General features: G+C 52.5%; 11 protein-coding genes across 11 annotated transcripts; 5 read left to right on the top strand and 6 right to left on the bottom strand.

The window, feature by feature from the left end:
- Window positions 1-218: 218 nt before the first annotated feature.
- On the bottom strand, window positions 219-1,299 carry VTN31DRAFT_5829 (uncharacterized protein; the record flags this gene model as incomplete). The annotated part of the gene is made up of 3 exons (XM_069406371.1): window positions 219-619; window positions 680-1,189; window positions 1,272-1,299. 3 exons carry the CDS (start codon window positions 1,297-1,299, stop codon window positions 219-221), a joined length of 939 nt encoding a protein of 312 aa, XP_069259986.1.
- A 463-nt stretch (window positions 1,300-1,762) lies between these two features.
- Window positions 1,763-2,844, top strand: VTN31DRAFT_5828 (uncharacterized protein; the record flags this gene model as incomplete). Its single annotated transcript, XM_069406370.1, has 3 exons — window positions 1,763-1,816; window positions 1,875-2,688; window positions 2,756-2,844. The coding sequence occupies 3 exons, from the start codon at window positions 1,763-1,765 to the stop codon at window positions 2,842-2,844; spliced, it is 957 nt and encodes a 318-aa protein (XP_069259985.1).
- Window positions 2,845-3,551: 707 nt separating this feature from the next.
- On the bottom strand, window positions 3,552-7,243 carry VTN31DRAFT_5827 (uncharacterized protein; the record flags this gene model as incomplete). The annotated part of the gene is made up of 3 exons (XM_069406369.1): window positions 3,552-3,657; window positions 3,721-3,791; window positions 3,884-7,243. The coding sequence occupies 3 exons, from the start codon at window positions 7,241-7,243 to the stop codon at window positions 3,552-3,554; spliced, it is 3,537 nt and encodes a 1,178-aa protein (XP_069259984.1).
- A 1,160-nt stretch (window positions 7,244-8,403) lies between these two features.
- On the top strand, window positions 8,404-9,804 carry VTN31DRAFT_5826 (uncharacterized protein; the record flags this gene model as incomplete). Its single annotated transcript, XM_069406368.1, has 3 exons — window positions 8,404-9,026; window positions 9,083-9,434; window positions 9,487-9,804. The coding sequence occupies 3 exons, from the start codon at window positions 8,404-8,406 to the stop codon at window positions 9,802-9,804; spliced, it is 1,293 nt and encodes a 430-aa protein (XP_069259983.1).
- A 172-nt stretch (window positions 9,805-9,976) lies between these two features.
- Window positions 9,977-11,133, bottom strand: VTN31DRAFT_5825 (uncharacterized protein; the record flags this gene model as incomplete). The annotated part of the gene is made up of 2 exons (XM_069406367.1): window positions 9,977-11,064; window positions 11,121-11,133. The coding sequence occupies 2 exons, from the start codon at window positions 11,131-11,133 to the stop codon at window positions 9,977-9,979; spliced, it is 1,101 nt and encodes a 366-aa protein (XP_069259982.1).
- Window positions 11,134-11,622: 489 nt separating this feature from the next.
- On the bottom strand, window positions 11,623-13,993 carry VTN31DRAFT_5824 (uncharacterized protein; the record flags this gene model as incomplete). Its single annotated transcript, XM_069406366.1, has 3 exons — window positions 11,623-11,988; window positions 13,335-13,667; window positions 13,961-13,993. The coding sequence occupies 3 exons, from the start codon at window positions 13,991-13,993 to the stop codon at window positions 11,623-11,625; spliced, it is 732 nt and encodes a 243-aa protein (XP_069259981.1).
- A 240-nt stretch (window positions 13,994-14,233) lies between these two features.
- VTN31DRAFT_5823 (uncharacterized protein) lies at window positions 14,234-17,662 on the top strand (the record flags this gene model as incomplete). The annotated part of the gene is made up of 8 exons (XM_069406365.1): window positions 14,234-15,075; window positions 15,143-15,303; window positions 15,350-15,438; window positions 15,486-16,271; window positions 16,321-16,421; window positions 16,476-16,603; window positions 16,656-16,785; window positions 16,840-17,662. The coding sequence occupies 8 exons, from the start codon at window positions 14,234-14,236 to the stop codon at window positions 17,660-17,662; spliced, it is 3,060 nt and encodes a 1,019-aa protein (XP_069259980.1).
- A 163-nt stretch (window positions 17,663-17,825) lies between these two features.
- Window positions 17,826-18,578, bottom strand: VTN31DRAFT_5822 (uncharacterized protein; the record flags this gene model as incomplete). Its single annotated transcript, XM_069406364.1, has 1 exon — window positions 17,826-18,578. One exon carries the CDS (start codon window positions 18,576-18,578, stop codon window positions 17,826-17,828), a length of 753 nt encoding a protein of 250 aa, XP_069259979.1.
- An 876-nt stretch (window positions 18,579-19,454) lies between these two features.
- Window positions 19,455-20,521, top strand: VTN31DRAFT_5821 (uncharacterized protein; the record flags this gene model as incomplete). The annotated part of the gene is made up of 2 exons (XM_069406363.1): window positions 19,455-19,522; window positions 19,585-20,521. The coding sequence occupies 2 exons, from the start codon at window positions 19,455-19,457 to the stop codon at window positions 20,519-20,521; spliced, it is 1,005 nt and encodes a 334-aa protein (XP_069259978.1).
- A 1,412-nt stretch (window positions 20,522-21,933) lies between these two features.
- On the top strand, window positions 21,934-22,643 carry VTN31DRAFT_5820 (uncharacterized protein; the record flags this gene model as incomplete). The annotated part of the gene is made up of 2 exons (XM_069406362.1): window positions 21,934-22,395; window positions 22,467-22,643. 2 exons carry the CDS (start codon window positions 21,934-21,936, stop codon window positions 22,641-22,643), a joined length of 639 nt encoding a protein of 212 aa, XP_069259977.1.
- Window positions 22,644-22,969: 326 nt separating this feature from the next.
- VTN31DRAFT_5819 (uncharacterized protein) lies at window positions 22,970-26,852 on the bottom strand (the record flags this gene model as incomplete). The annotated part of the gene is made up of 2 exons (XM_069406360.1): window positions 22,970-24,948; window positions 25,001-26,852. 2 exons carry the CDS (start codon window positions 26,850-26,852, stop codon window positions 22,970-22,972), a joined length of 3,831 nt encoding a protein of 1,276 aa, XP_069259976.1.
- Window positions 26,853-27,014: the final 162 nt, after the last annotated feature.

The raw sequence follows: 27,014 nt of genomic DNA, 5'->3' as shown, positions 1-27,014 counted from the left end.
ATGAAGCAGTTGAGCCTGGATGGCCAAAGTCTTGCAGTCACATTTCAGGGGAGACTAAATCTTTATGATGGCATCCAATACCTCGCTGGATAGTTCGTAGTCTAGCAGCAATCAGCTAGTTCACCAATAATATGTTTTGGCCAAGTATAATTTCTTCGTGCCACATATGTACCAAGAATCAAAAGCACAGCGGACATTATCCAGGAATGATGGCTCGATCAAGCATTGAAGTAACCCGGGAACAGCCACTCCATTCTGGCCTTGGCATCATCCGACCATTGACTAATCGGTGTACTGATTCCTTGCTTCACGAGACCCTCCAGATGCTTCGCATTGACCGTATCGGCATGCGCATCGAGGGCGAGAGCGTCGAGGACGGCGCTGACGAACCGTCGAGCGTTGATTACGTTGGCCTTCATGGTGTTCATGACCATTTCCACCGTGACATCCTCAGTGGCTTCTCGCCAGCAGTCATAGTCCGTTGACATGCAGATCATTTGATAGGCGATCTCCGCTTCACGGGCGAGCATGGCTTCGGGCAAAGCGGACATGTTGATTACGCTGCCGCCCCAGGATCGATAGAGATTGCTTTCGGCGCGGGTTGAGAACTGTGGGCCCTCTATGATGATGTCAGAAGCTTCGATTCAGGGGACGGAACGAATCTAGGAAGTGGACGTACCCATGCAGATCAGTGTTCCTCGATCATGAAGTACCACACCGTCGCCCTCCAAACTGTGTCCGCAAGCCCGCACGACCTTTGCAACATTCTCATCGAAGGGATCCCCGAATGGCACGTGCGCGACAACGCCCTTCTCAAAGAAAGTAAATGGACGCACACCTTTTGTTCGGTCGATGATCTGATCCGGCACAACAAAGTCCCGTGGCTTGATATGTTCCTGTAAACTACCAACTGCCGAGAATGCGATGATGGTCCGCACGCCGAGTTTTCGGAGTGCCGCGATGTTGGCCCGCGAAGGGACCTCGTGCGGCGCAATGTGGTGGTGGGTGCCATGCCGGCTCAGGAAAGCCACGGGAACGTCCTTGCCAGTCACAGAGCATTTGTGGTGCAAAATGGTGATTGGCGACGAGGGCTTGCCCCAGGGCGTGTCAAACTCGACCGATGCGACTTTGGTGAAGCCCGGAAGCTCCCTGAGACCCGTTCCGCCAATGACGGCGATTCGGACGTGATCTACTCAAGTCATTTGGTCATCAGGGCACATTTTTCCTTGACGCCTTCTTCTGTGTATACCAGGATATGACGAGAAACATACCCTTGTACTCGTTTGGAAGATCACACATCCTCGCTCGGCGGATTCGGACTGCAATTCCCGGTGATTTAGTCTGAATATGGCGGACTTGAGCGAACACCGGGATTGAAGTTCGGAAAACTGCTAGAGTTCGGAGCCTATTTCTAATCATCGGAGTTCCTGGAATTGGTGGGGCATTATTCAGCTGTCGTCCCTCTAGGGAGAAAATGTTCCTGATAATGAGCTTATCATCACGTGCGCTTAGGCAATCCACAGCAGAATGTAACTAACTGAATTCGGTTAGGTTAGTTAGTTAGTATGACCAAGCTTTGTAATCGCACACGTGACCAGAAAGATAAGCTGAGTTCCCAAGGATGATGCATGCCGCAATCGCATCCTACAACAGCTACCCTAGCGCGGTACGTTCCAGCGGTCTATTCATCACGGAGATACCAACGGTTGCTCGGCTGGACTAAAATACTGAGCGAGGAATTCAAATTGGCGGCACGAAGACCATGGCAACGGACGTGGCTGCGCTCGAAAATGAAGTGAAGGAGTTCAAAATCCAGGTAGGCTACGGTAGCAAGGGAAGCTGATTCTGATTCTCAGGCTGACTTGGTTCTTCAGCTCGAGACGGTCCAATCGAGCTTACAGGTAGATCCCGACAACGCAGAACTTAAGAGCCTGAAGGCTGAACTAGAAGAATTCATCCGCCTCACCGAGGCGTCCATTGCCGAACTAAAACCATCATCCCAAGCAGAGACCTCGAAGAAACCGGCACAACAACAACAGCAGCAACAGCAACAACCGGAGAAGGAGAAATGGTCCAAAGAGAAACACCCAGCCTATCAAGCCGGATATCGGAAACCAGGCACCGATACCACTGCCGCCGAGGAGACGCAGACGTCGCAAGCGCCCCCACCGTCGTATGCCGTCAATGACCAGGTTCTCGCGCGATGGGTATCGGGCGACAATGCATTTTATCCGGCGCGCATTACCAGCATCACCGGCTCGTCAAGTAACCCCGTCTACATTGTCTCTTTCAAGTCCTATGGGACGACCGAATCCCTGACGGCCAAGGATATCAAGCCCATGCCCCATCATGCCAATGACTCGCGCAAACGCAAAGCTGATGGGACCCCAGGCACGTCGGCTTCTTCATCCCCGGCGCCAAGTGCCAGCGTGATTTCCGCCGCGGCGGATATCAACCCCGCGCTGGCCAGTCAGGTCCGCCGGGCTTCGTCTGACCCTGCCGCTGCCAACAGGTCCGGCGACGGGAGCGGCGGTCGACCACCCAAAATCCCGCGCAAGGTCAAAGCTGGCAAGGAGCTCGAGGAGGGAAAGTCCAAATGGCAAGAATTCACAAGCAAAGCAAAGTTTAGCAAGGCGACGAAGAAGGAGAGTATGTTCCGAACACCTGAGGGTAATGTTAATGCACGAGGTATGATTACCATCCCCCATCCACTTGCCCCAGCACATTTCCAGGTTACTAACCTTACTACCTGTAGTCGGTTTCACTGGCTCTGGCCAAGCAATGCGGAAAGATCCAGGTCGCAGTAAACATGTCTACCAACAGATCGATGATGATGGATATTAATGTGCCGTGCTTATTTGGGTTCTCTTGGGATTGGAGTTGGGTGCTAAATAATATCTCTATTGGGAGTACATATTTCCTTTCCCAATCATGGAAGAGGATTAGATTTCTCATGGGTGGGATGCGGTGTTGTTTCTGTTGGCTTGCTGGTAACGTCGGCCAGGTAGCTGGCGGTTGAGGTCAATGGCAATATATACTAAAATTCCGGACATTCCCATTAATTATTCCAGACAACAATGTAAGTACTAGGTACCTACCTACCTCGGTACCCAGGTATTCAAGTGATCGTCCGTATAGTATTGTGAAATTTGTCTGATGTTCGAAGACTCAGTCACCCTTGAAACGGAAAATACTTCTTCATTCGCAATGCCTACATCAAGGTGTCTCAACCAGCAAATCTCCGAAACTACGAATCATGCACACAAGAGAATTGAATCAACCCATTAGAACTAAGAGTATATGTATATAGCTGCTCAATAATTAGGGACACAGAAAAGGGGGAATTGACACTCGGTCCGGTATGGATATAGGAACCCCAGCAATCAACATCACCCTGTCACATCAACATCCATCCACGAGCATTGTGACGGAGAGAATCCCCAGGCATCAAAGTACATCAAGTAGGTATGTACATAGCTGGCCTAATGGGGAGCCAAAAGAAAATGTAGAGGAGAAATTTTTGAACAGCGAAGAAACAATTGCGGTAGATTTTAATCAACACTTGGAACCGACGGGGGCGATGGCGAGCCACCTGCACCAGGAGTCGGTGACGCAGAAGAAGGTTTTGCCGTCAACTGAGCCAGTTCTCCGACGAATCTGACGAAACGGTGAGCCATCAATCCCGGCCTCGCGGAGAGTAACGATGCGGGCGCTGCGTACCTTCGGTTCTCATCGTACAGTTCGTCGCTCGCCGTTCGGATGTGCTTAAGCTGCTCCTGGATGCTGGCCATCTATTAACACAAACGGGTCAGCTTCACGTAGTAATCAAATGACGGGCTTGGACGAGGCCGAGCCGAGCTCATAGCAAACGGGGATTGCCCACCGTTCCCTCAATGGAAGAACCAAGTTCCTCACCTTCCGCGGCTGTGACTTCGCTGCTGCCATCAGTTTCTTCTGGTGCGGCCCAACGGCTGGCCTCCAACCCCTTGGACTTTGAGTTCTGTTGCGCCTCCTTGAGGGCCGCAACTTCGGCCTCCAGCTCGCGAATGCGCTTCCGATTCGCAGAGGTGGACGAGTCAGCTTCAGTCAGCTGCGTGAGCAGGGACATGTTCTTCTCAATCTGCTCGTTGAGTTCCTTCTCCGTGTCAGAGTTCTTCTTCTTGGCCAACTCAAGCTCACCCACGGTTTTCTCGTGGGCTTCTTTCAGACTGCTCAACTCTTCCTGAACCGCCGACAACTGCTGAGTGACGTTGTCGAGTTGCGACTTGGTGGTCTCGTGCTCGGCGACGGTCTTTTGAACCTCCTCATATCGTGCGTTCAGTGAGTTGAGTTCCTCTTCGACTTTGACCTTCTCGTTGTGTGCCTTGGATAGTTCTTCGTTGTGCCGACTAGTCAGCTCCTGGGTGACGGCTAGTGACTTCTCCTCGGCTGCAGCGAGTTTCGACTCGAGGTCCGCGACTTGCTGCTTGAGCTGATCGACGACAGAGGTGTCAGCAGCGGCCTGATTGGCCTTCTGCAGCTGCTCGTTGAGCTCTGCCATCGCAGCCTCGTGCGTCTGCTGAAGCGCGTCAAGCTTCTTCTGGTGCTCGGCTTCCAGATCCTGCCGCAGATTTGTGAGCTTTTCCTCGTGAGCAGTAAGAAGCTCCTCGATGGCCTTGCTGTGTTCAGAGTCGGCCCCAGCGATCTTGGATGCGTAGGAGGCCTCCAGCTCTTTCCGCAAGTTGTCCAGCGCATCCTCATGATCCTTCTTCAGGTTGTCAATCTCGGCCTGATGCGTACCACTCGCCGTGGCCGCGTCTTCCTGCGCTGCCTTGAGCTGGGCCTCGAGCGCGCTAATTTTTTCAGCATGACTAGCCTCAAGGCTCTCCCGCGACTCGTGGGCCTCCTTCAGTTGAGCCTGGAGTAACTGCAGGGCCTCCTCATGAGACGCGGAGAGCTCGCTTCGCATCTTCTCCAATTCCGCTGCATGATCGGCTTTCAGGCTTTCGACCGTCCGAAGTTGCTCCTCTGCCACCTTGTTGGCCGCCTTCGATTTCTCCTGCAAAGCCAGTGTCGCTGCCGCGAGCTCATCCTGTAGCTTCTTCAGAGCCGCCTCATGTTCCTGATCTTTGCTCGCTTTCTCATTTTCTGCCGCATGCAATTTCTCTTGCAACGAGTCCACGAGTCCCTGCTTCTCCTGGATCTCGGTTTCCAGGGTTTTGATCTTGTCCGCATCGGCAGCAAGCTTCTCCTCCAACTCAGAAATCTTTTGTCGAAGCGAGTGGATCTCCTGTGCGGTCTCTTCTCGTGCTGATCCAGCGCTTTCCTCGAAACTCCGCTTAGCATCACTCAGGGCCTCCTCCGATGCACGAAGTTTCTCCTGCAGGGCCTGCAGTTCAGCACCATGGGCCTCCTTTAGCTCACTCACGGTGTCGTCAATCTGCTTCTTGGAAGCTGCAGCGGACTCGTTCAGAGCCTCCCGCAGTTCCTGGACTTCCTTGTTAGAGGCCTCTGCGGCCTCCTTCACGTCAGCAAGCTCCTGGGCGTGATTGGCCTCGAGAGTAGCAATGGCTGCGTCATGTTCCGCTTGAAGAGCTGCGAGAGCGCGCTCGCGAGAGACGTTCTCCTCCTTGGCCTTCTCCTCAGCCGCAGAGGCCCTCGATTCCGACTCCTCGAGTTGTACTTTCAGCGACTTGATGTCCTCCTTTTGCTGAACAATTTCCGACTTCAGGGCCTCGATAATCTCTGTTTGCTCCTTGATCTCATTATCCTTCTCCAGCAGTTGTTTGGCAACCTTGTCGGAATCTTGTGTAGTAGCCTCCGCTTGAGCCAACTTGGACTCCAGTTCTGCCACCTTTGTCTCAAGGGTTGACAAGTTCGCGGCCGCCGCATTTTTGGCCTCTGTCTCCAGTTCCCTGGCTTCCGAAAGTTTCTGGATCTCCTGCTTCAGGCTTTCGATTTCCTCATTGCGTGCGTTCAAGTCAGTCTCCAGCTGGCTGATAGCTGCTTTGTGGCTCTCTGATAAACCGGCCTCTTTCTCTTCCCAGTTCTGAGTTGCTTCCCTGGAAGCGGCGCGTTCTCCTTCAAGCTCCTCAGTCAAACGAGCGAGCTGAGCACGAGTCTCGGCCGCTGCTCCCTTCTCGCTCGCCAACTCTGCCTCCAGTCGTTCGATTTCAGCCTGGTGGGACGCCTTTAGCTCGTCAATGAGAGATGCAACCTTGGAATCGCCCTCACTGATGGCGGCCTTTTTGGCCTCCTCGATCTGCTGGGAAGAGGACTCCTCCAGTTGCTTGTGCTTTTCCTCCGCTTCCGCAAGTTTCTCCTGCAGTGCCTTGATTTCCTCAGCATGTTCAGCGGTGAGCTGCTCAATCCTGGCGGCGTGTTCAGCCCGGATGGCATCGGCGTCATTCTGAGAAGGTTCTTCGGCGGCTTGACCAGCTTGACCAGCCGTTGCTAGCTTCTCCCGTGCCTCTTCAAGCTCAGCGGTGAGAGCTGCAATCTTAGCCTCGCTTTGACTAAGCTGCTCCTGGAGTTCGGCCACCTTTTCGGCGCTGGAGGCGTCAGCTGCAGGCTTGGACGAAGAAACGGAACTGGGCCGTTTCTTGGCATCGGCCGTGGTCGCCGCGGAAAGCGATGGGCGGCTGGCCGTTCGCGTTGTCGAGCTGGTCGTGGTTGACCGCGCAGATGCAGAAGTCGTCCGGGAAGTTGTGGTGGTTTTCTTGTCCGTCACCGATCCCGCTACGCTTGACCGGCGATCCGCGGAGGAAACAGCAGGCTTGGTCGGGGTTCTGGAGGATGGAGTCCCCGCGAGCGACATGCGCTTAGCAGCGCTCGAGATGCTCTTTCTTTCGTCACCCGAGCTGAGGACGCCTTTAGAACTCTTTTCATCGGCTGAGCTCACAGAGGCTTTCGAGCGGTGGGTTGCCGTTGTTGAAGCCGACGAACCCGGGCGGCGCGTGGTTGTTGCTGGTCTTGTCGGGGGCTTGTTCAGCGTACTCCCACCGGTAGCTGTCTTGCTCGCGGATGTGGCTGTGGAGGTTCTTCTGGTCGCAGTTGTGCTTGTCGGCGTACGCTTGGCCGCGGTCGTAGAAGATGCGGGCTTCTTGGCCGGGGAAGCAGAGTTCTCCTTGCCGGTATCGGGGCTCGTGATGACCTCCGACTTGGTCTCCTCGCCGGAGAGAATCGTTGAGTCGACAGGAGTCTCCGGCGGAGCTTCCTCGACTGCCTCAGGGGCGGGAGCAACCGGCTCTTCGGTGGAGGCCATGGTCACGGCGAGATCTTGTCACTACGGCTGTGATACAGCAAACTGGACCAGAGGGATGTTAGAAATGGTCACTATCAGTAAACTTGGAGCTCGTGGACAGGACAAGTGCAGAATGGCTAGGGGCAAGAACAGCTCTGGCCGCAGAATGCTGGCCTCACTGCCGGAGCCTCGTAGGATGGCAGCCTTGGGCACCAAGGCCATCAATGGCTCCAAATTCAGATCCTGTGCAGCCTGAGGCAGAGATCTGTGCGTAATAATCGCGGGGCGTTGGGCTCTGGCAGATGTAAGGGAGTGTTTGGGGCAGGAGCACGTTTTGTTTTGAAACAGGGGAGCTCCTTCCACAAATGAACAAATCAACACAATTGTTACTCACCAATAAGGGAAGCAGCTGGCAGGCCTGGCACCTTCCTGGCTCAGCGGCAGTCCAGAGACGGGCAGTGCGGAGTTTCCCAGCTGGAATTCCTGAGGAGCTTTTTTTGCAGGTCGAATCCAGCTTGTGCTCAGCTGCAGAAGGAGCCAAGTGCGCGCTTGCTCAGGACGGGGATATCTGCGCAAGCTGAATGCGGGTTGGCGTGATTATCTAAGCACAGGGGCACGGACCTGCCTCGGAGAAACAGTTTGTCCTGGCCGCGCTGGCAAACAATTCCACGACAAGAGTATCGTATGGATTCAGGGCGGAGGAATCGATGGGAGATAGAGAGATGAAGGAGGCTTTTCGATCCTTGAAGATGGCAAGGGGCCCTGCCACGTCAGTGATTCCCAGTGGTCACTAAAACTGGTCTTGCGAATCTACTAACTGTGAATCGCCTAGATGAGGGGATGTTATTGGCATGCAGATTATCTACAGTACCATGCAGCACGTGCAGAAAGGATGCATCTAACTACGAGCAGTTTGCACAGCAGCGAGCAGCTCTTTTCATTCGCTTCCGGCAGAAGGATAAAGCAGCCCTGTTTCTGGCCCTTCTTGCGCCAGTCCAGTCCTCCGCTCACTCCGCACTGTCAAATTACGTGATTATATAATCCCCATTGCATTACCTTCTTGGATAGGTAACAACCTCCAATGCCCCACCAGCTGTTGTTCCCCGCTCTCCTGATCTTGTAGAGAGATTTCCATCCTCCGCGACATAGAATTCGAGAATTCAGCACCTTTCATCTTCACAATGGCTGCCGAGTCCCCTGGTCCAATTCGGACGCTGGAACAATGCGATCCGGAACATCCGCCCCGACGATTCATCAAGCCGGGGAAGAAAATCCACCAGAGCGATGATATGACAGCGTTTCTCACGAGCAAAGCATACACTGACATCATGGCGTTCCTGCTCCAGCTAAACCGAGCAATGGTTCCCAGGAAACTCGACGACAAAGGTCAAACATGGCCGCTAGGCTGCGACCAAGTGCAATTCTCGGAACCGGTTCGCCGACTGCAGCGCCTTTTATCGCAGCTGGAGTCCATCCTCGATGAGGCTCCTCCAGACACAGGACCGCGGCGATTTGGAAATATTAGCTTTCGAAAGTGGTATGGCATTGTTGAGGAGCGTTCAACGGAGCTTTTGAAGGATATTATCGGGGACACTGTCGGAACTGAACCAGATTCCGTCTCAGCCGCAGAAGAAGTGACTCCTTACTTTCTGGGTAGTTTCGGAAGTCCACAAAGATTAGACTATGGCACGGGCCATGAATTAAGCTTTTTGGCCTTTGTGGCCTGTCTTTGGAAGCTGAACAGGTTTCCTAAAGCCGATCCTGGTGTCGAGGAACGAGGCATTGTCCTCGGAGTCATTCAGCCGTATGTCTCTTAGGGATTCGCTTTTTTCTTTCACGGGGCCTGACGTTTCCATGAAGGTATCTCGAGCTAGTACGAAAAATAATCAAGACTTACACTCTCGAGCCAGCCGGTTCGCATGGCGTTTGGGGCCTGGACGATCATTCTTTCATTCCGTACATATTCGGGTCCGCACAATACGCACCGGCCATCTCGGACGCGGAGCAAACTCCTGTCGAAGGCTCGATTTCCGATGCCCCGTCCCCGGCAGACGTGACCAAGGCGACGGAAGTCGAAAGGCATCGCAAGCACAACATGTACTTCTCTGCCATCGGATTCATCTACGATGTGAAGAAGGGCCCATTCTGGGAGCACAGTCCTATGCTCTATGATATATCGGGAATCCAGGCGGGATGGGCAAAAATCAACAAGGTTCGGAAGTTGTTCAAATGCAGAGGAGCTTATGCTGATGAGTCGGTTGCAGGGTATGATCAAGATGTACAACGCCGAGGTTCTATCCAAATTTCCCGTTGTTCAACACTTTCCATTCGGCTCATTACTCAGCTGGGATCGTGATCCCAATGCAACTCCTCCGCCACCGACGGCACTAAGCACGTCCAGGCCTCAGGCACCGGTGCCAGCACCGGGACAAGTACCTGGTCCGACGCGAGCCCCTTGGGCGACGGGTCCTTCGCAGACTACAGCAGCACCGCCGACAATCAGACAGAATCCGCCCGATTTGTCGGGCTCGACAAAAGCTCCATGGAGTCCGACAAAAGCTCCGTGGGCGAAACCCGGTTGAAGATGAGCCTCATTGATGTTTCGTGACTAAATTGTTCCAATAATACATAGATTCTCGAGCAACGTACTTCACCATGCATGAGAACATACGATTAAGAGAAACAGAACATACTCTAGGGGTATCACGGGCCATATGTACATACATGACAGACACCAAAAAAAAAAAAGGCCGTTTAATCTGAATCTGAACCATATGCCACCAACGCGGTGAAGGCTGTCGTGTCCTTAGTACGAGGGGAATCCTGACCAGCAGGCTCGGCGATTTTGTTCATCATATCTGGATCTTCAAGACATCGTTGATCATCCTGTACCTGACCCGCTTTCCTCTTCCTAATGATGACTGGTTGCCAGGGCTTGGTCCCTTCGTTGAGAAATGGATCAAGTGTAGCGCGCATATTACCTCGAAGCTGGTTAGATAGAGCAGCTTTCCTTTCCGCTGCTAGCGCTTCGGACCGGGTCAGAGCTTTTCGTTCACTGCGATCCACTCCGTTCTGGGGTGTATGTGCTGATTGAAACAACGGTCGCTTACGGCTGTTTTCCAGCGACGAATCTTGGTCTGTGTGTCCAAACTCCACCAAACTCGCTCCCAGTCGGTCCTCATCTGTTTCCTCCAGTAAATCAATACCCAGACCCATTCTGTCCTTGATGGCTTCGTTTGCTTGGTCAATCATTTCTAGCCGTTTGCGCTCTGCGCGGAATGTCCTTCGCAACTGTCGCGATTTTTCGTACGGATCTTCCCAGTCCCGCTGTTGCCGTTTGCGCAACTCCTCAATGCGACTGGCGGCAGAGTCATACTGTCTCTTGTCCTGAACTTTCCCCTCTAGGCGTGCAAAGGGATCTTTCTCTTCCTGTTCATCTCTCGGACCCAGCCGAATATGAATCTCTCCGGGTTCTCCAGTAGTTTTATCTTCGCCTGTGTCCTTCTTACGTGCACCTTCCGTCACAACATACGCTGTGTTCTTCGGGTCCGTCCGGATTTCGATCCATCCGCCGCAGAGGGTATGTTTCATCCGAAAGCTATATATCGGCGTCGAGTAGTAATTGCCGACCTTTTTCTTCTCGGCGTTGAACCGAACGCCCTGTCCGATCACTTCCTCGGGCTTACAGTTGGTGCACCATACTGCGAAGGGCATCTCGAAGCGAACTATCAAGGCGCCTTTAGTGTGGAGATGTCTTGCGCGCGCACCCAGCGGATGTCGACCGGCAAGTTGGTTGCCTGTTTTGAGACCCTCTTGATCGGGAGGGACATAACGTCCCATGTCTGCGGGCTTGCTGTCAGACGCTGTGACCTCCGCGCGACGAAGCATCTGTACTTACTGAAGCCCTGCATGGTAGCTGAGTAGAATCATGAATTCTGAACATAAATCCCGTGAATGGTAATGATTCTCCGTCCCAGACCGTCCTTGGTTGTATCTAAAGTGGCGACTCATGCGACTCATGCTATGGACTACTGTGACCTAAGGACCAAAAGGAATTCGTGGCGCTAGTCCGGAAGTAGACTAGCGTACCTAATCCTCGAATCGCGTGTGTCCCATCCACAAGTGTGCTTATTCCTCTTAACTAAATTTATGAAAATTCACGTGATCATGAGAAACTACATCAGCCTAACCGAAACCATACTAGCGTGATAAGAATCATCAATAAGCCAGTTGATTGCAACTCGGAACGAAAATTTTTATTCTTGGTTTCCAGAGATTAACCACCCATCATATTCGATCAACCGCCTCACCAAAATTGGCCAGCCTATTTAAGATACATCGTCGCAGGATGCCGATATCTACACCAAGTTTCTAGGCCATTCCGTTTGCGCTGGCGGCTCTTAACCTCCTATGGACAGCTCTTGGATGTAGTCGAACAGAGCTTCTTCATCCATCCGGATCTCCGGGGGCTGAACAAGAGCACCGCGCGGAGTGAAACACCCATTACTGGTAGTTGGGCCTCTGGATCCAAGCGCGGAGCCGAATGAGTTAGTCCTGACAACCGAGGCTCGATCTGATATATTATTCGGGTTATCGGCGCATAGAGTGCTCGAACTTGGGGGATCAAAATCAAGCAGCAAGTCCTCGGTGAAGCAGCCAAAGGTCGGCGCCGCCGCCGTCTTCCCCCAGTAGTCGTCCATCGACTGCGGGCAGTGCTCCGCCGCCGCCAAGGACCGGTAGCCCCTCGGTTTCGGGGCCGCCCCCAGCTGGCGGACCGGGCATCTCTCGCCCGGCCTCCACCAGCGCTACTGGTGGCACTCCTGGACCTGCTCCAGGCTCCGCGCCGCCTTCCCGACCACCCACATCACTAAGTAATGCTAGTTCGATCGATGACCTCCTAGGGGCTCCGCAGGCACGCAAGGGCGGGTCAGCTCGTTCTAAGAGGAGGGATCGAGGTTATGTTGATGTGATGACGAAGTAATGGTGGGCCGATGAAATGCGAGACGCAGGCCAATTGCGAATCATTCCGCTGCTTCTGTTGTATTCATGTCTCGAATGTCAAGCATCTGACGTTGCATCTGCGACATGTGACCGGCGTACTATAGGTGCAGTGATTGGTTTCGGTAATGTTGCTGATAGATCCATCGTGTTTTGGGGAAGCTTTGTTTTGCTTATTCTCCTTGAGTTGCTTTCCCTACTGAACGATGCTGACATGTATGATATACGTTACGCTACCTAATCATCATCATCTCATGTCTTCGAAGGCCAATTTAGCCAATCTTCCCTCTGATCGCATCTCAATGAGTTTGCAGTGTGATCTTTCCCTATGGAACATCTCCGCTCGTCTATCCGATTTCGCCCTCTGGTTTCCTTTACTCCGTACAGGTTCTTTTAAAATGGAGTGGCAGCTCTTTCTTCAGCAACTCGGACCTGATATCAATAGGCCTCAAGAGACTTTTTGGAGTTTATATCTGTTAAATGCTACCTCTTATTGCCAATTATCAGATCGACGTCGAAACAGTCTCGCCTGGAAAGGATACCAACAGACCATTCTTCTGATATCAATGATGGCTAGAAACACAGGCAGCATCCGACACAAGCCATAGTGTGAATGGCTTTCTTCGACATCGGACCCGGGAAATGCGGTCCGAGCCACCTTTGAACGGCGGTTTGGTTGAATCCGCAGACCCTATCACCAATGGCGATGCCGCGGATTCGCCTGCAGCAGCGGAGGAATCCAATCTGTCAAATGATGCCCAAGGGCAGAATCACGTACAGGAGCATTCTCAACATTCGGACGATGTTCGCGCAGAGAAACCGCCGGAGATTCAGTGGGACAACGATATAGATTTCGCCGAAGAATTGCGCTCTACGTCAAGTCCGTTCGCCAGTGACGGCATTGTTCGACGGACTAATTCGTTTCCATCTGTTCCTCACGATTCAACGGATGAGGCGGTTCAGAAAGAGTCAGCCGCCGAGCAATTGGTTTCGTCGCAACGCGAGCCGCCTTTCACCGCCGAAGGAGAGAGAGCGAAGATCAATGGGGACATGTGGCATAACGATGGGAATGAGGAACGACATAAAGTACACGGACCAAAAATCACCCCCGAACCTTCCGGTAACTCGGAGGATGCCAGGAGCTTCTAATGATTTTTCCTATCCAAACCGGGACAATGGACGCGGCGCAGACGGCGACAACGCGCCATAGCCAGTCCAGGGTGATGACGTACTCCAGGTCAAAGTAATCGCCCAAGAACGGGATGCTGATGATGTAGACCAGGGCAGTGCCGACGATGCAGAAAATCATAATGGGATGCCACGTGGTGATGGCGATGGCGACCATGAGCAGCTCGTTGAGCACTAGCGCGGTAAACGACACACTGATCATGCGCTTGCCAGTCACCGTGTTGAGCAGGATCTGCGATAGGCCCTGGATCACCGCGCCCTGGATTCAAGAACGCCCTGAGGGAGCCGAATGCTGTCTTGCAACGACCGCATGGGAGTCTGAGTGGTGTATCTGGGGTGATCTCCGGTTTCGCAAGGCGCGAGATCATGGTCTCTGCTGACGACAGGCTGGTGGGGATGTACCTTCGGTATAGGGTGCGCCGTAGTCTCCTCTCAATCAAGGCGGTTTTTCATATCTTTCCGGATCAGTGATGCAAATCACGTGAATTTTCATAAATTTAGTTAAGAGGAATATGACTACTAGAAAGCGATGATAAGGTCACGTGATCATACCGGAATTTCCGATTTTCCGGTAGCGCTCGTCATGGCTTGGACTCTACGGAGTATGCATGGACTTGTTATCGAGCCCACCGCTCTCCATCTCATGAATGATAGTCAATGTTTTGACATCGGTCATGGTATTGTTCTGATAGCAGACATGTTTGGATTGTTTTTGCGGTGACCGTGCGGTGATAGCGTGTTTTATGTCTGTTTTATGTCTTCCTCGTTTATCAGACTTCGTTCTGTGAGTGCATTATTCAAAAGATTCAGTTGACGCCAGCCGCCATGGCCACTTCACCCCCAGAAGGGCCAGAGGGCCATAATGTGATTGTGAAGGCAGATGAGGTTGATCAGCTTGGGGCCAACATTACGTCCATTTCGGACGAGCAACTCATGGCCGAGATGGTCGACACGTTGCCCTTGGACACCACATCAGACCTGAGGAAATCTGCCCACAATGACTCTAATCAGCGAAGGGGGCGCCCAGGTGGACGACCAGAGCTGCGGGCGAACGCGGCGGTACCGCCACCGCCTATGCAGCCTCCTCCACCGGCTCCAGGTCAACAGGGTTCTGAGCTATCTTCGGATTCCTTGAGTCTTGCCCAGCTTAAGAAGATTGTGCAGGGTATTCCGGGTACTGAACAGCGACCGTATGCTTTCAGTTATGCGGACTGCCAGTCCTTTCCGGAAGAGCTCGATGAATGGTTCCAGTATAGCGAGCCAGAGCGCATGATGCTCCTGGCCTCCAAGATGTCATTTGATCAGCGGTGGCAGGAACTTTGTGAGGAGCGATCTTTGAGTCCGGATACTACTTGGATTGAGGCGGGGGATGAATCTCGCAAGGCGTTTGTGACGCGAATGCTTGAATCTTTACAAGACCCCGATATGTTTTCCCGAATTGAAGCACTAGAGACAATATGCTACACCATGGCCGGGGTTTGGGGGCTTACTGGTGGAAAAGTTGCTGAGGACTATCCAGAAGAGCCAACCCCCGCTGAAGCAGCGGAAACACCCCGGTCAAAGTCTCTTCAAATCAAGTGGATTGTAAGCAATGTCATTCTAGTCCACGAATGCGGCGGCTTAAAGGCGCTGTTTGACTATATGAGATCTGTCTACGACAAGGACCGGTATGCCGTTTTTTTTTTTTTTTTTTCGTCTTGATAGAAATAATACGCAGGCTTACACACTACCCAGGGAGCCATTGAATGATGAGAACTCATCGAATGAACAAGAGCAAGCTGCTTTGATCATTGCCCGTGAGCGGGAGGCAAATCTGATCCTCACTTGCATGTACTTCATGGTTGAAGTTGCTCGGAGAGAGGAGAGGACGGACATTACATTACGCGATGCTATCAGTAAGTGACCAAATTGGCCGCTTGAGCCGCTTCTAATAGCGTGCAGCTGCCCTGCAGCCAAGCCTTCCCGTCACTCTGGTCGAGATCATAGCGAGATTGCGCTGGGATGACACCGTCAATGTTCCATTTACAAGGGTACGTTTGCCTCATACGGTTATTTTGACTCCTACTGAATGGTCCAGGTGATTCTATTATTCTGGAAGTCGATCCTTCTGATCTTTGGCGGGAGTGATGCTCTCAAACATGCGAAAAGCGTTCTGGAGCCGCCACTTGATATTCCAGATGATCCCAGTGGCCGCCGGAAGCCTTTTCTTACTGCTTCCCCTCTTGATTACCATATCTTTCGCCAGGAGATTATCTCCAAATACCCTGCATATAACCCACCACCGTCGGTGGTTCCTTTGGAGCCAGAGCACAATTCTATCTTACCTCCTCTTCCAAGTCAAACGAGTCGCCCCGGCGCTGGCGGTGGTGCAAGTATGACGGGAGGGAGTGGTTCTATACTCAATCAGTCCGTTCACATTGCTACTCCGGCGCCGTCGCCACCACCTTCCCCGGTTGGACCTGGAGGGAAATTGGGCAAGAAGCAAAACTATCAAACGAACCAGCACTTCCCATTCATGTATCCTCCAATGGATGAGCCAATCGACAAGCCGGGCAAAGAAGGAACTTCTGACCGTCAAGATAAGCAAGGTGGGAAGAAGTGGGAAGGGAGTGGTGTACCCGCCTCGATAGTCGAGGCTGGAAAGCTCTTTGCCAGTCGCGTAAAGATGACGAGAGCAACGAGACAGCTATGGGAGGAACGAGATCGGTTTATGAAGTTTGAGCGAGGGTGGAATGCCGACGAGATTGACGAGAAAAGCCAGGATCAAGATAACTCAGACGCGAAATCTACGGAGAGGCCGGCGAAGAAGGAGACAGACGACGAGGATGTGCAACGGCGACTAGATGCAGTTGAAGCGTTCTATGTAGGTGCCTTCAACTCACTTGAGAACAGGCCACTAATTTGATATGCAGAGACGAGCCATGCCGCATTTACAGTCATTGGTAATCGTATTGCTCAAAGTCATCTTGACCAATGTCAGTGCCATGGTCAACCAACAGAACAACAGCCAAAGGTAGATTCCTGTCAAAAGAAACTCAAAGGATGTGGCTAAAGTCGGTCATTCTAGCAACGGAACGTCTTTCGACGACCCCACCTCCAACATCGACGAACTTGACATGATACGATTGCGTGAAATCACGAGCAAGGCTGTTTCTGGGTCGTTATTGCTCTTGTTGAAATGGTTCAAGCGCTCCCGTAGGTTGCCAAACTCTGGGTATTGCTGGCTTTGAAGCTGAGAGAATGATAGACATATTGAAGTTCGAGTACATGACACAGCTTTTGTTGGACTCGAACTACTTACCATTGATCCTCAAGATGTTTGCTCATCAGGATGTGGACACCATGGTCTCTCAGAAGAATGACCGCAAAGAGTACAGGTATGCTCCCCCTTTTTTTTGGCCAAAGTTGATGTAAGGTATTGACGAATGCAGCTTCTTTCATTTCTGTGTCGTCAACTCAGACAACCCGCCCGATGAGCCCCTTTCCGCAGGGGAAGAATCGCCGAATAGCGAAGATGAGGCGGTGCCGCCTCCAATACCTCGCCGTAGAGCTTCCATGACCGGAACCTCTTCTGTTCGGGGCCCATCGCCAGAAAAGCGCCCAGCTTTGTCCGGAAATTTCGCCCGAGCAGAAGGGGATGATCTGGTCTTTGCTGCTGACGGGCTTCCTAGGGAACCCATCACCACTTACTCATTCCGCAACTTCTTCTCAGCAATCAACTATCTCCACATCATGCAAAAGATCACACGAGACAAGGCGCACCGATGCCTGCTCCTCGTGCAGTACAAATCCAGCACGATTCTACGGAAATTACTGAAGATACCAGACCCCCATCTACAGCTGTACACGTTAAAGCTCTTCAAGTCCCAGGTACCTTACTGCGGGCGAAAATGGCGCCAAAGCAATATGCGGGTAATCACAGCGATATATCTCTACTGTCGCCCAGAGCTCCGTGATGACTGGTTGGCTGGATCGGACGTTGACGCCGAGATTGAAGAGGCATTGCCTCTCGAGCAAGCATTACGTGGATTGACTCACTGGTGGCACTTGCGCCAATACAAGGACATTAAGAATATCGAGGAAGGTGCCAACCTCGTGGACGAAGAGCGAGATTTCTTTACGAGAGAACTGGAAGCTATGGGCTGGGAACTGTATAGTGACGACATGCATAATGACGTTGATGACCGAGATCAAGGACCACCTATGGAGGGAACGGAATGGGATGGCGAACCGATGCAGTCGGAGGGATGGTAGATATACCCGTGCCTACGAATGATATTTCTCGACCTCTTCTTCTTCTTGTTCGTGATGACTGGAAATGACCATATACATTGAAACGCCAATCACCCTCCTTGGATTCGGTCTTGCAGAATTAAGGCCCTTGCCATCAATGCAGATACTACCAATCATATATCCGTCATGACCCAACTCCAGGCGACGTCACCAATGAATTCCCGCCAGTCACCGATTGATTGTTCTGCTCTCGCGCTGTGACCATGGCTGTCAGGTTATCCCGGACAAATTGCACTAAATTGCCAACGGCATGATTCTCCCGCCAGTAGCCCCCGCGACAAAACGCCGTCTCAACATGCTGCAGCAGGTCACTGAGTTTCCGAAAACTCCGCTGGCAGGGCCAGCATTCAAACAGACGAGAGATGCACATCATCCCACCGGTTCGCTCCACGCTAAACATCCTCACCATCTCCATGATATCCTCCGGTCTCGCTCCTCCTTCGCAAGAACCAGATTCCAGATGATTGAATACTGCGGACAAGGTGCCATAGGTATTGGAACAGAGGAAACAACTTGCATATTTCGGCCGGTGCAAGTTGGCATGGCCCATCAACTCGCTGCGATTGGGGAGGTAGTCTCCGCAGACGAGACACAGATGATGTTCGCTGGTGTTATGTTTTTCTAGCGCCTTCGTCGACGGTGCAAACCAGCCACACGGCTCGCAATAGGAATGGTAATTTTCAATATGGTCTTGCAGTTCATTGAAGGTCTCGAAGTCGACGAAGTACTCGCAGAGCTGACAGATGTGGTGGTGTATGGAACCTATCGTGTGATTCAAGAACGCCCTGAGGGAGCCGAATGCTGTCTTGCAACGACCGCATGGGAGTCTGAGTGGTGTATCTGGGGTGATCTCCGGTTTCGCAAGGCGCGAGATCATGGTCTCTGCTGACGACAGGCTGGTGGGGATGTACCTTCGGTATAGGGTGCGCCGTAGTCTCCTCTCAATCAAGGCGGTTTTTCATATCTTTCCTGTGTAATAGCAGGAATGGTCGTTATGATCCGACAAGATATAAATTTGGGGGAGAGTAGTAGGGTGTGCATGAAGATAAAGCACAGTGAGCAATTGAGATTATCGAATATGATACTGTTCATCAATTCAAGCTGCTTGTAATTGAGCGTGAATTTCCGCCAAATAATGAATTTGTTCTTTATCATAACGGATTCTCCGTGCATCTTCCGACTTCTGAATTCTGATGAGATGAATGTTGTGGGTCTTCCTGATTGCATAGATATATCAAATTAACTATGGCTAGGGCTTCCTGCTATGACTTCGATCAACATCTCTTGAGAGATTTAAAGTCATTGGTTATCCGATCCATGGAGCACATATGGCGGTTGGAAGTAGTACATACCTCGTCAAGAGTCGTTGCCTGATTCTGATTCTACTCCTGGTGGCGGACTGGCGGTACCCGTACCACTTTCCAAAGGCTAGATACCAGATGCTATGAATGAACTCTTCTCTATTTGCGCAACTCAATCAAAAATATTGGACAACTTGACTTGAATCATTCAAATGCACTGTGACACCTCGAAGACCTTGAAAACACCTCAGTTTTGAAGCTGAACAATCATTGTTTTAGGATTTCCTCTTTCGGAAATCGAGCGATCTGATAACGCCTTATCAGTTTATCACGTGACTTAAGTAGATCCGAATTTTTTCCCTTCTCGATGGAACAGAGAAAATAGTATCCGCCATCATAACCGCCATCCTCCCACTGGTTGTCAATTGCCCGGTGATCTGCCGGTATTCAAGATGGCATCGGCGTCGGATGAGATTGTCTGGCAAATCATCAATCAGCAATTCTGTTCTTACAAGCTCAAGTACGTTTCACATATTGCTTTTCTTGTGTGAGAAAACGGTTGCTGACAAGACAAAATCGCAGAACTGGCAAAGGTCAAAACTTTTGCCGAAATGAGTACAACGTTACCGGTCTCTGCAACCGTCAGTCATGTCCACTGGCGAATTCGCGGTACGCGACGGTGCGCTCCGACCCTGAGACGGGCCGCATGTACCTGTACATGCGCACGGTTGAACGAGCGCACATGCCGAACAAATGGTGGGAGCGAATACGGCTGTCGTCAAACTACGCCAAGGCTCTCGAGCAGATCGATGAGCGGCTCATCTACTGGCCCAAGTTCCTGATCCACAAGTGCAAGCAGCGTCTCACGCGCCTGACGCAGGTGGCTATTCGCATGAAGAAGCTGGCCAAGGAGGACGAGCGATTGGGAGAGCGCATTGTGCCGAAACTGGCGCCCAAGGTCCGCCGACGGGAGGAAGCACGAGAGCGCAAAGCGGAAGCGGCCGCGAAGGTTGAGCGAGCTATTGAGCGGGAACTGTTGGAGCGTCTACGCAGCGGAGCCTACGGTGACAAGCCATTGAACGTCGAAGAAAATATCTGGAAGAAGGTCCTCCGAGGATTAGAACGACAGGGCGAGGCAGAGAGAGATGAGGACATGGATGACGGCGAACAATACGACGAAGAGGAGGAAGAGGAGGAGGAGGAGGGCGTCGGCGAGGTCGAGTACGTCAGCGACGTGGATGAGGATGAAGAAGAGGACCTTGCCGATCTTGAGGACTGGATTGGCGACGATTCTGCAGTTTCGAGCGACGACTATGACGATGACAGCGACGAGGACGATGAGGACGACGACGAAGGTGACAGCGAGGGCAGCGATGGGTCCGAGCAGCAGAAACCCACTGCTGGGACTAAGCGGAAACGCGTTGCTGCCCCCCAACCACCCAAGCCTCGTAAGAAGGGCGCTCGGATTGAGATTGAGTACGAGACTGAAGGTCCGGAGAAGGAAGCTGTTGCGGCGTAAGCGGACGGTTTTGCATTTTTCTTTGGCGTTGAGGGCGTTTTGGGTCAGGGGTTCCCAGTACAACTTGTGCTGGCTATACAGAAGCAACAACTTGTGAATACCACATATATGGTACTGGAGGGTATTAGTGTTGCGTAGAAATAGAAAATACTGGTCCTCCGTATTCCACAGGAAAAGGACATGATCTCGGAACTACCACCCTCTCTTTCGATGGCCAGTGCTGCCCATATGGCACTGCTAATGTACATTGTCATATTCGCCAGCCGAAATTAGCTCACTCGACATAGCCAGATTCTGTGAGTTGTGCGGGTGAACCAACTCCAAGCTATTGTGGTGAGGCTTGTTGCTGCTGCGGCCGTCCAACATGTTTTCCCCCATTGTTGTTCCTACTCTCAACGGTTGCCTCGAAATGGTCCATGATTGAAGTGTACAGTAGGTACTTTATCAGGGACAATCGACCATGTCGTAGGAGTCTACTATATCATAGTAGTATGCTGTTCCTCAGCGAGGCGAGGTGGACGACTAAGCTCAGGTCTGAAGAATCCTGTCCGCCTGCGCGCCCTGTGCTTCGGCATCTTCCAGGGTTTGAGGGTTTACTTATTGATGTAGGCGCTTCATAGTTCATGCTGTCCTTTGAAGGATGCGCGCAACAGCACAAGGACTCCGAATATATTGAGTCCGTTCCGAACAAACAGCCTCACCCCTTCCCCGACTCCTCGCCGTCCACCGTGCGATTGCGCTAGTGAACCTCTCGGCGACCAGCCCATACATTGACGAAATCCTCAAGAGACATGGACGGCCCCGGAGCGCATGGCGCTCAGGCGGACGGCTCCACAGAGCCGGGTCTTCTGGTCCACCTTGGCTGATGGAAGCATGATGTGAGTCTGTAACCTCCGGCGTCTGAATCTGCTAACATGGTCATTTCAGTATCGTTGCCGTCATTCGTATCTCGAGGTTTTACATGGATGACGGACTCAAAGTCCTCAATTCTTCGTGGCAGGGCGTCTTCTCAAGTGCATTCTCTCCTCTGCTTCCTGTGTGCTTTCTTCCCCTTCTCTTGGGCTCCTTGTTGAGCAACGAGCAAGTCTTTCCTGCTATGGCCCGACTCCCTCTTGCACGAGGATTCATAATAACTCCACTGCATCTTCAATTTGTTCTATTCATGAGGTACCTAAGCGATGTATTTAGGAATCATTGCTGAAAACCTCAAAGGAATAGAAGAGGAGCAACCCTAACCAAGACTCTTGCCTCAGCCCACACCCCTCGATTACGTAATCAGAGGTGTGCACCTCAACAAGTCCGCGCCGCGTGCGGCATAACAGGAGCCCTTAATCCTGAACGTCGCAACGTGAAGCTCATCTCCTGTGCCTGATCAGCTGGACTGGTAGGCAACGGATCTGAAGATTGCTGTCATGTCCTCCTACTTCTCCTCCCTCAAAACCTCGAGCGCGATCTCCAATCTAGGAACGCGACTCAACAGTCTTCGCCGGACGATCACCTCTGGCGACGAGTCCGACGACCCAGAGAATGAGGACTGCTCGCACATCTCCAACGTTCTGCGCGCATATTACGCAGAGAAAGGTCGCGCACTGCCGCCGTGGCTACCTCCTGATCCCAAGAACCCGACACCGCAGCCACGCATGGTGGTGACACAAGCGTCACTCCAACAACAGCAACAAGGGGTGCCATACAACCAGCAACAGCAGAGACTGCCGGGATCCCGCAGCGGAAGTGGTGGAGGACTCAGCGATCTCTGGGGGGATTCTGGGGCGCCTTCACAACCGCCGTCGCAGACGGGGAGCCTTCGTAGTCGTCCGAGTAATCTGCGACAGCAGCCCTCGAGTCAATCCCTTTCCCCGCCGGCGTCCTCACAGGTATGCCATGTGTTGTCCCTCGCTTGCTTTCTTTAAGCTTAACAGCTTAACCTGACAATTTCAATCCGCAGGGTCGACCGGGCATCGAGCGCAGCACATCCTCGACTTCTGGTACCTCAGCGCAGGAGCGATTACGCGCACGTCTTCAGGGTTCAAGCCCTTCTCCTTCTCATCATTCTTCGTCGTCCAGCGGCGGCCATCAGCAATCGCAGTCTCAGTCGTTTCTGGGTTCGTATCGGCCGTGGTGATTGATGTGCATTGATATCATATCTTGGAGTTGGTGGAGTTTTTGTTGGATGTACAGATGGATTTAGCACATTTTGTCTTTTTCTTTTTTTTTTTTTTTTTTTTTGTTTGTGTGTGTAGATTCGGATCTGTCGTCCATTTTAATGATATGGATTAACGGGTGCAGAGCGTACGCTGCGTACTACTATCCTTCGAATATATAATCCTCGGATGAATATGCCAATGGCGCGCGATACGTAGCTACTACCGAGCGTTCCAAATCGAACACATTCAATTGTACTTATTCCAACTCATGCTAAACAACGACATAAAGTACACGGACCAAAAATCACCCCCGAACCTTCCGGTAACTCGGAGGATGCCAGGAGCTTCTAATGATTTTTCCTATCCAAACCGGGACAATGGACGCGGCGCAGACGGCGACAACGCGCCATAGCCAGTCCAGGGTGATGACGTACTCCAGGTCAAAGTAATCGCCCAAGAACGGGATGCTGATGATGTAGACCAGGGCAGTGCCGACGATGCAGAAAATCATAATGGGATGCCACGTGGTGATGGCGATGGCGACCATGAGCAGCTCGTTGAGCACTAGCGCGGTAAACGACACACTGATCATGCGCTTGCCAGTCACCGTGTTGAGCAGGATCTGCGATAGGCCCTGGATCACCGCGCCCTGGTACACGGAGATAAGCATCCAACCGAAGAAGGACCTATAGCTGAGGCTGCGGCCGCTCTTGAGCTCCTTGTACAGCTCCGGGTACAGGTTAGCCAGGTGCTCGTCGACGTCCTTGTCCAGCACAAGCGAGAACACAGGCGCGTTGGTGTACACCGTCGCGTAGCCCACCATCAGCCAGTTGATGAAAAGGCCCTTGGGATCGAAGTTGCTGGCAATGCTATACATTGTCTGGCACGCGCTGATAATCAAGCCTCGATGCATGATGAACTGACCCAGTTTCGCAGACCGCTTGTACGAGTTTCGCCCGTGCCAGAAGAGCAGCTTGACCAAGTGGTGGAACTGCGTGATGCTGAAGTCCGCCGCCAGCGACGCCTGCCGCCCTTCCTTACCCACGATCCCAATGCCCACATCCGCCGCCTGGATCATAGACACATCGTTGCCGCCATCACCGATGCAGCATACCCGCTTCTTCGTGTGCTGCCGGATCAGCTCGGCTATTTCTGCTTTCTGGTTCGGTGAACATCGACACGCAACGACTGCCGGCAGAAGAACAGCGATGGAGATGAAGGACGATCGGTAATGAGTGAGCATGAGGCTTAAAGACTCTCCATCGATCAATAGGCACGCGTCGGGCTTGTGTCGGAGAAAGTCCAGCGCTTCCTGCGCCGTCGCTTTATCACGCAATTTCGACACCGTGTGGATGTATTGTCCGCGGGCAACCAGCTTGGCTGAGATGGCTACGCATCGCGCCGTTTCCACTTTATCGCCCGTCAACATCCAAATCTTGACGCCCGCGTTCCGAAGGAGTTCAAGGGACGGCTTGACGTCTCTCTGCAGCCGGTCCTCAACACCCGTCACGCCAAGCAACTCCAGATCATGCTCCAGATACTCGCCGACGACCTTGGCCATGCCGGCATCTCGACCCTGCAGAGCCAACGAGGCTTCTTTGTACTTGGCCGCGAATTCTTGATATCGCTGACTGGACAGTTTCCGCCGACCGACCACCAGAGTCCGCAGACCTTCACGGGCCATGTTGGCGGTCTCCTCGTCCAGCCAATCGTTAGCCGCAACGATGGAGGACATGACGGTATCCGCACCTTTCTGATAGAACCAGATTTCGCTTTCGTTTTCCGCGGAAGACGACGAATTCGGCCCCTGGTCGAATTGAACGATGATGCCCATGCGCTTACTTTCCGACGTAAACGGAAACACCTCGAGAATCTGGACGCGCACAGCGACTTGATTCGAGTGTGTGGATTCCAAGATGATCCGCTTGCGATCACGATAGGCAACTCGCAGTCCTACCTCCTCCGTGTAGCGGACAATCGCAATCTCATCGGGAGAAGATGCCTGGTAGCTCGTCACCTTGCGGCCATCCTCCTCTTCGGTGGTCGGGGTGACGTTATGGCACAGTGCGAGAGCAAGAATCAGATCTCGGACGCGAGACCCAATCTCACGCCTTGTCCGTGTGGCAGCGCCCGGTCCAGCCTGGGCTCCAGAAACCGACGATGGCGTGACAAGGGACGACGGCCCGGTCGCGGCAAACCCTTGTCTTACATAGGATGAGACCTCGTCCATTGCTTCGTTCGCGTAAGAAACGGTTCCCACATGGATCTTCTTCAGCTCCATCTCTGTTCCGGTTAGTATGTGCGCAGTCAAACTCTGAGGTATGGGTTGACCTACCGTTTTGCGTCAGCGTTCCCGTCTTGTCAGACAGGAGATACTCGATACGCCCCAAGTCCTCCGGAATAGTACTCGTCCTGACTACCGTGCCAGGTATATCGCGATCGCGCTCGATGAACCGAGCATACACCGTTTTGGCCATGTCCAGGTTCACCCGTAGACTCATGGGGATGATTGTCGAGAACAAAATCAAGTAAATTAGGATGGCAATATACCATTCCTTGTCGTTGGTGGGCTGAAACCCTTCCAATGCAACCAGGGTGACGGACAAGAGCAGAGTAACCGCGCAAAGGATCTTGGTCAAATTGTTGATTTCGTACTCTAGCAGACCGACTTTGGAGCGCGAAGGCGATGTCGACAGGGCCGACCGCGTTTCAGGGCCTGTGTAGATTATCGCAGCCAGCGTGATAGTGTTCGACGCTAGAACAGTGTTTGCCCACGCAGTATTCTCGATGGTTAGAGGGACTGACTGTACTTGGGAGGCGTTGTCCTCGCTAGCACGGAGTTCTTCGCGAGGCGACTGCGGCTTGTTGACCGGAGGGTCATATGAACGGTATGACGATGGATCTAGTTCCATCGTGCCTACGAACTCATTGACTCGTCTATCTGGAGCCCCAGCAAGAATTCGCAAGCGCCTCAAATCTCGAAGAGCGAGATTCTGTGATAGACTTGGAGGAACACGCAGTTTCCAGTCCGTCTCTCCGTCTAACTGATCTGTCCGGATGAACGTATCGCTCGTCCCTGTTGTCTCAGAAGAAGATGTCTGTTGAGAAGGTTGATAATTATCGGCCGTTGTAGTCTCGGCGACCGGTTCCAACAGATCCGGCACCTGCTCTTGAGCTGGCCTATCTCCATCTTGGGTTGTCGAATGCGAGGTCGCCGATTCCGTCGGGGTGCTTTGGAGGATTACGACGTCCGCAGGTAGGCGTTGGTCTTTGCGAATCTTGAGCACATCACCAACCTTCAAGTCTCGGGATTTCTTGACTACCTCATATATCCCATCTTCGTTCGGTTCCGGCCGCGGAAAACGGGCTGGGTGTCTGCGCCTCGAGTCGAAAGCGGGGTTGCCGAAGGACAGGACAGTATACTCCTCTGAGTTCGCTTCAGCATCTCTTCTTCGTCTCCCTATATCGTCCCAGGCCTCTTTTCCTAATGATATGGAGACCACGAACGCTAGGGGCGCAATGTATGACGACGTATAACCAATGCGTAGAACCGGAATAATTTGAGAGAGCGCAACAAGAAGAAAATAGAGGTTGAAGAAAAAAGAAAACTCGTTATACAAGGTGCGCGGCAGAAAGCTCCAGGGCGTATATTTTGCGTTGGACACGATGTTTGCAGGGAACTTTGATAGTTGTTGTTGGCCGACTAAAACTTCCCGTGCTGGCTTGGACCGATCTTCGTCACTAGATAGTGGTGATGCGCTTGGCCCAGATCCAGAGATTAGGCCTCTGAGACCGGACAATCGCGACTTGTTTGACCGGCCCGTCTCGTCGGGTATGAGAGAAACCTGGCTCCTCCGTCGGCTGTCGAGTAGCGGAGCGTCATCTGCGTTGCGTCGCGACACGGTGTCTTCGTGATCGTCAAGGAGGCCGTCAAGGTCGTCTTCCGATTGTCGAGCAGCGTCTCCGTCCCATGTTGTGTGCCGGACGCCCGTACGCAGATTCCGCAACGCTATCCGCGCCCCGTAGCCTCTTGTCCGTCGCCCATAATCGCGGGAACCTCGAAACGATTGCCGACTGCTCTCATTTTCGGGATCGAGCTCGTCCAACTCAAGGTCTTCGTCTGAATCGGCGGGACTCGTTGTGTCGGCGTTGTCGATGCCATGCAAATATTCGGCGGAAAGGGACATGGTGCAAGACAGTACTGAAGTCGATTCCTAACTTTCTGCTGCAACTTCTATCTGGAAACAGTTGCTGTGCGGCTCCTATCACGTAGACAAAACATCGCGCGTGGCATATATGTCACCTCCTATGACGCAGGATCGCTCTCGTTGATCATGTCGAAATGGTTT

This window comes from Thermomyces dupontii (genome assembly GCF_041956625.1).
Source record: "Thermomyces dupontii strain NRRL 2155 unplaced genomic scaffold VTN31scaffold_5, whole genome shotgun sequence".
Lineage (NCBI taxonomy): Eukaryota > Fungi > Ascomycota > Eurotiomycetes > Eurotiales > Trichocomaceae > Thermomyces > Thermomyces dupontii.
This window is presented reverse-complemented; position numbering and strand designations above follow the sequence as displayed.